The sequence below is a fragment of the Leucopleurus acutus genome, assembly GCF_964270905.1.
Source record: "Leucopleurus acutus genome assembly, chromosome: 8".
NCBI lineage: Eukaryota > Metazoa > Chordata > Mammalia > Artiodactyla > Delphinidae > Leucopleurus > Leucopleurus acutus.
The window spans coordinates 25,402,926-25,409,338 of NC_139151.1; the positions used below are offsets into that span (position 1 = coordinate 25,402,926).

The 6,413-nt window shown below is 37.8% G+C and overlaps 1 protein-coding gene across 1 annotated transcript; it reads left to right on the plus strand.

Moving 5' to 3' along the window:
- Positions 1-454: 454 nt before the first annotated feature.
- SLN (sarcolipin) lies at positions 455-550 on the plus strand (the record flags this gene model as incomplete). The annotated part of the gene is made up of 1 exon (XM_082845689.1): positions 455-550. One exon carries the CDS (start codon positions 455-457, stop codon positions 548-550), a length of 96 nt encoding a protein of 31 aa, XP_082701815.1.
- Positions 551-6,413: the final 5,863 nt, after the last annotated feature.

Below are 6,413 nucleotides of genomic sequence, written 5' to 3' on the forward strand. Positions count from 1 at the left end.
TTCTGGGGCCTCTCTCCTTGGCTTGCATATGACCATCTTCTCCCTGTGTCTTCACATGGTCTTTGCTCTGTACATGTCTATGTCCTAATTTCTTCTTCTTTTAAGGACACCAGTCATATTGGATTAGGACCCATCTTAATGACCTCATTTTAGCCTAATTACCTCTTGAAAGACACTATCTCCAAATATAGTCACATTCCTCAATAAAAAAATAAAAAATATATAGTCAGATTCCAAGATACTAGGGGTTAGGATTTCAACATGTGAATTTAGGGTGGACACAATTCAGCCAACACGTTCCTCTTCCATAATGCTTCTGTTTCCTTTGAGGAAAGAATGCTCACTAATTTCTCATGTTTTCTTTGTTACTTTCGGTTAGGAGGTAAGGACAAGCAGGAGGTCTTTTGTGTGCTCTCAGAAGTCTGCCTTCAGTTCTCACCAAGCTGCTCTGAGAATGGAACGATCCACCAGGGAGCTGTGTCTCAACTTCACCGTTGTCCTGATTACAGTTATCCTTATATGGCTCCTTGTGAGATCCTATCAGTACTGAGATACCACAGCTCCTGGAATTGACTGCAACACTCCAGAACTGTCTTCTGTATGTGCTGAGATCCCACTGCTGTCATGGGATGCCTTTTCTGGCACCCCACAGCACTTCTGACCTGTTCGCACAATATTTGGGCTGCCTCCAGTGCTAGGATTGATTGTGTGATCTCTAAAGATGCTACTCTCAATGGCTGCCAAGTGTTTGCCAGGGAGCATTAGATTTATTCCCCAACTCTTACTGCAAATGTGTCAGACAAGCCACAAGGTTAAAAATAAACTAGATTCCTGATGACATAGAATTCTAACAAGCGCCTGGTGTGTTTCACCACACATCCCTTCATCCCACACTCAGCAACCAAACTCTAAATCAACTGCCAGAAGAAAGAAATTGTTAAAGGAAGTCTTTGTCAGCTCCTATAGCTATCATGTGAATAAAGTTGTCAACCCCCAAAAATGACTTTTAGAATTTATTTTACCTTCTATTTGTGATACTGCATTTGACCCTTGGCTGGGATTGAAGTGACAAATATTACAGTATTTCTAGCATTTGAGATAAGCCAAGATCCTCCAACTGCTGAGGATTTGAAACCTTAATTTGAAAGGTCTTAATTTGAAAGTCAATTAAGAATGTCATATTTCAAATAATTCCATTGGTTCAGTGCTCCTCAAACTTTCCCTCTGAACTAGTCCCAAGGGCAGAGGGAAAATAAATCCATTCTACTAGGAGGTTTGGAGCACAGCCTGAAATGTCCACTAAAAGCACAAAATTTCTTTGAAGCCTTGTGTTTTATTAAAATTCACAAAAAATGTATATTTTACTCTGTAATATCTCCATGTTTGCTTTAATATAAATATTTAAAATTATTTGTCACTGAGTTAAAATAAAACATGAGTCATGTCTCTAAGAGTAGCATATTCCAGTTTGGTTATTGTCATTATGCAAATAGAGCTAGTTACTAATAAACTACAGTTATAACAAAGAGAGAATAAAAAATGCAACATATATGTTTATGGAAGAGACATGAAATAGACATTTCTTAAACATGCTACTAGAATACCCCACACTAGACAGATCACATTTGTTCCCTGTGCCAATTCCGAGGTAACCATGGAGAAAAGGAATATTGTTAAACCTTATTTTTCATAGCACCTCTCATAAAGGCATTCCTTGCTGAATTTAGCCTATCATTGCCATTGCCTACTTAGCATTGTGATTCTCATCCCTGGCAGCACAGTTTATGTACTCAGGGGTGATTTTTCAAAATATTTATTCTGAGTCCTCCTCAGACCAATTAAATAAAAATCTCAGGGGGTAGAACCCAAAAATTTGCATTTTTTGAAAGTCCTTTAGATAACTATATTGTGTAGCCAGAGGTGAGAATCACTGATACCTACCAGTACTTCCCATACTTTGATGTGATTATGAATCACTGGGAAGCCCCTTTTAAATGCAGATTCTAATTCAGTTTGGATTCTGATACAGTCTGGACTGAGGCCTGAGATCTTGCATTTTAAACAAGCTCCTTAGTGATGCCGATGCTATAGTCTGTGGTCTCCACAGATTTAACAGATTAGAATTGTGGGATTAGCACATTAGAATCACCTAGAACCTTTAGAAAATGAACCAAGCTTGAGCCCTATTTCCAGGAGTTTCTAATGTAATTGTTCTGGGGTTGAATCTGAGCATTATTTGTTTTTAGAAGGACTCCAGTTGATTCTAATGTGCAGCCAAGGTAAAGAACCCTGATATAAAAGAAAAAGTGTCATTATTTCGATGGGTTCCCACCAAATTTGGGAAATAGCAGTGTATGTTCATCAATGTCATGTTCCTAATTTCAGAGTCAGACTACACATATGGTTGTACAATTGTTAATGTTTTAGTGTGCAGCATGCCTACATGGCTCCAGGCCCTGGAGAGTTACTAGTCTTTTTCTTATTTAAAGAAAAACTCAGAAAATCTACCAATGTTTGTGAATGTGTTTGTAAAGGTGTGTGTGTGGTGGTGGGGAGGGGAATGGACAAACCAAGTGACAACATTCCCTTCCTCTAAGTCTGAGTCTTGGTGCCAGCATTTACAACAGGTACAATTTACTGAGTCTACTGTATATGAAGCCCTGAACTAGGCACTTTCTATACATTATGCCATTTAGCAGATGTGGGAACTGAGGATCATAAGGCCTCATTAACCAGATGTAAGTAGTGAAGCTAGGATGACAAAATACCATCTTAATTTCTTTTGGGGACTGCATACAAACCATGTTTCACTACAGATCTCCAAACCATTTGATTATAAGTTTTTACCATCACATTCTTTAACATTCCAAAATATCAACCTAGTTAGATAAACGTAACAGTTGTAATTCCCTATGCAATTTCTCTTTGCTTGTCTGTCCTCACCTGCTTTTCTCTCCCTATCTTCATATAATTGGGTCTACTGATAGGACCCATTTGTAGACCATATTATGGGTCACTTTTGAAGAGGTAGGATATCCTTAAGCTGGGGCTAGTAATTTTGCCTAATTTCTCCCATGTTCAGGAGTCCTAGTCACTATAGTTAAATTCCATTCTCACTTACCAGTTTCTTTTTATGTATAATCTTCCCTGGGGCCTGGGGTTCCCTGAATCATCACAGTACTACTTCAGTGTTGGCCCTAGTCACACAAAAGCTGTCCAGTTACCCCCAAATAAGATGTTATTTCTCCTCTGGAGCCAAAGCATTGAATTCTGGTTGTTAATGTTCTAGCTCATGGGCTTGATCCAACCTAGCTTCTTTCTCTTTAGTTCATTCATTCATTCAGCTTATGTGAAACTATGTGTTGTATATTGTACTAGACACTATGGATAAAATGGAGAATGAGACAGACAAGCCCCATTCTCATGTAGCATATGATTTAGTGGTGGAGACATATATGAACGGATGGTTATTATAGCATAAGTTCTTTGACAAGGGAAGGATAAGGTGTTGTTGGGTTAGTTGCTCTGCAGCATTTGGGATCTTCCTGGCTCGAACTCTTGTCCCCTGCATTGGCAGGCAGATTCTTAACCACTGCACCACCAGGGAAGTCCCTTAAATTATTTTTTAATACTTCTTTCTCTTTCTCTCTTTCTCTCTCCTTCCTTCCTTCCTTTTCTTTCTTTCTTTCTTTCTTTCTTTCTTTCTTTCTTTCTTTCTTTCTTTCTTTCTTTCTTTCTTTCTTTCTTTCTTTCTCTCTCTCTCTCTCTCTCTCTCTCTTTCTCTCTTTCTCTCTTTCTCTCTTTCTCTCTTTCTTACCAGATGTTAGTTGTGGTGTGCAGGATCTTCATTGTGGCATGCAGGATCTTTTTGTTGACGTATGTGGGCTTCTTAGTTGCGGCATGCAGGCTCATGGTTGCGGCGTGAAAACTCTTAGTTGCAGCACGCATGTGGGATCTAGTTCCCCTACCAGGGATCAAACCTGGGCCCCTTGCATTGGGAGAACAGAGTCTTACCCACTGGACCACCAGGGAAGTCCCTCAATTTTCAAGCTGCATAAAGTTAAGGTTAAACTGCACTTATAAACAGCATATTGCATGCTTACTGTTTGTTAGGGAATTATTTTATTTAATTCTCTTTTACCTTGTGAAGTGTTTATTTTTATTCATAACTTATATCTTAAAAGGGAGAAGGCTGAGGCTCAGAAAGGACAAATGACCAGTCCCCAAACACAGAGCTAATGAAAGGCAGAGCTGAGAGGCAGATCCAGTTTTTCCAACTCAGATCAAGCAGAGCTCTTTCCAATCACCATGGCTGCTCCTCTGTGCTATCAGGTAAGAGATTCTAGGGCAGAAGGCACATTCTTTTACTCTGGGCTGAAAGTGCCAAAAAAGGCACATATCAGAGGCCTCTAGGCAAATACTTTAATTGCCCTACCACTCAATCATATGGGGTGTACAACTTATATTTACCAGGAGTTTAAAACAAAGCTTTGGTTTTTTTGGTCATCTTTTTTTTTTTTTTTGTCATCTTTTCTTTGTCAATCAACAGAGCAGTAGATAAGAAGGAATAAGAATACTGATGGCTAATTAAGCTGATAGAAATTACTGTTGATCAAAATATTTGTTCCTTGATGCAAGGGTGGTTGTTGCCTGCCCTGGGTCCATCATGTCCCTCAGTGGTGGTATTCTTTGTCTGTGTCTGGGAGTGGGTGTGGGAGTGTGTATTTATATTTGCCTAGTTATGCACTTTGGGGGGAAACCAATCAGACATAGTGAACAAGCACAGAGATATAGGCTGCTGGGGAAACATTTTATAGGCTATACATTTTATCAATTTTATCAAATTATCACACAAACATTGTGTGCTTTTAGCAGTAGATTTAAAGCAAAGAGTGATACATATAATAAGTAACTATACTCTGTGATAACTTCACTAAAAAATTTTCTTTCTATCCTGAACATTGAGGTGAAAGTACAGCTAAAAGTAAAGAAGTAGCTTTCCATTTTGATAGGGAGACAAACATTTGGTAAACAGTACAACTGAATTAGTAGGATGGGTCTTACAGGCCTGGTCTAGATTTTTGTGTCAGTTGTCTACCACTGCTGTTTTCTTCTTGACCTTTTGTAGGTGTATTTTCTCCTCTATTTGAGCATAATTTTTATGGTGAGTTTGAGGTCAGAAGTCCTTTCAAAAGACCAAGTTCAGGGGCCTTTTTAAAGTGGGAAATAAAATTTCAAGAGTCAATTCCCTTCAGTTTCACTGCACATGAGCTAGTTAAGAGTACTTGATAAGGGTTCTTCCATCTAGGTTGGAGAGAGTCCTTTAAATGATGTTTTTTCTAGTATGCACAATCTCCTGGTTACTGTTCATGGAGCACCTGATCTTCATCCAAAGATATATTACTGTGGAGAGCTTCAAAATGAGCTTAGAATGTCCCTTTAATAATTCAATTAAACTTTACAATAATGTAACACAGCAACAAGGAGCCATCTAGGAAGTGAGTCTTAGTCAGTAAATACTAAACCTCAAAGACAATTAACAACACAACACTTAATATCCACAAAGGTATATTACTGGTACAAGTCTTTATCTCTAAAATTACCCTCATTTCTACCAAATATAGCCAAATTAAGATTAATTTGTTGGCAAAATAAGTCTGGTTTCAATAAACTTGTCTTAATTATTTGTGTAAGTGTAATTGATCATATAGACTCATTTAAATTTGGCTTTGCTGGAACTTTTCATTAGGAATCTCAAGTTGAACTTTAAAAAGACCTCTCAAGGGAATTACCTGGTGGTCCATTTAGAAATAACCAGTTTCAGGACAAAATCACTTCTTTTTCCTTAACAAAAAAAATTCCATTCTTCGTACTTTCTCTTACCAACACATATCCTACTTTACATATACAGTCTTTTTAAACTTTTAATTTCTAAAAACATATGCCACTTTATAATAATTTCTCAATAAAGCATAAAATATATTAATAGTCTCTCTGCAATAAGAGGTCAAAAGTAGGTAAACATAGAATTCTTTTATTTATTTATTTATTTAGGTTGTGCTGGGTCATAATTGCAGCAGGCAGGTTCCTTAGTTGTGGCATGTGGGCTCCTTAGTTGTGGCATGTGAACTCTTACTTGTGGCATGCATGTGGGATCTAGTTCCCTGACCAGAGATTGAACCTGGGCCCCCTGCATTGGGAGCATGGAGTCTTATCCACTGTACCACCAGGGAAGTCCCAAACATAGAATTCTTTAGCAATTAATGTTTCAGTATGTTAGCTTGTTTAAAAATAATTTAGGCATTCAATGAATTCCCATTATTTAACTTAATTTAGCAAAACTTTAAAGCTTCAAGTTACCAAACATCTGGAGAAACTATTTTTAAGTAGACATACCATAAAACAATTATTCT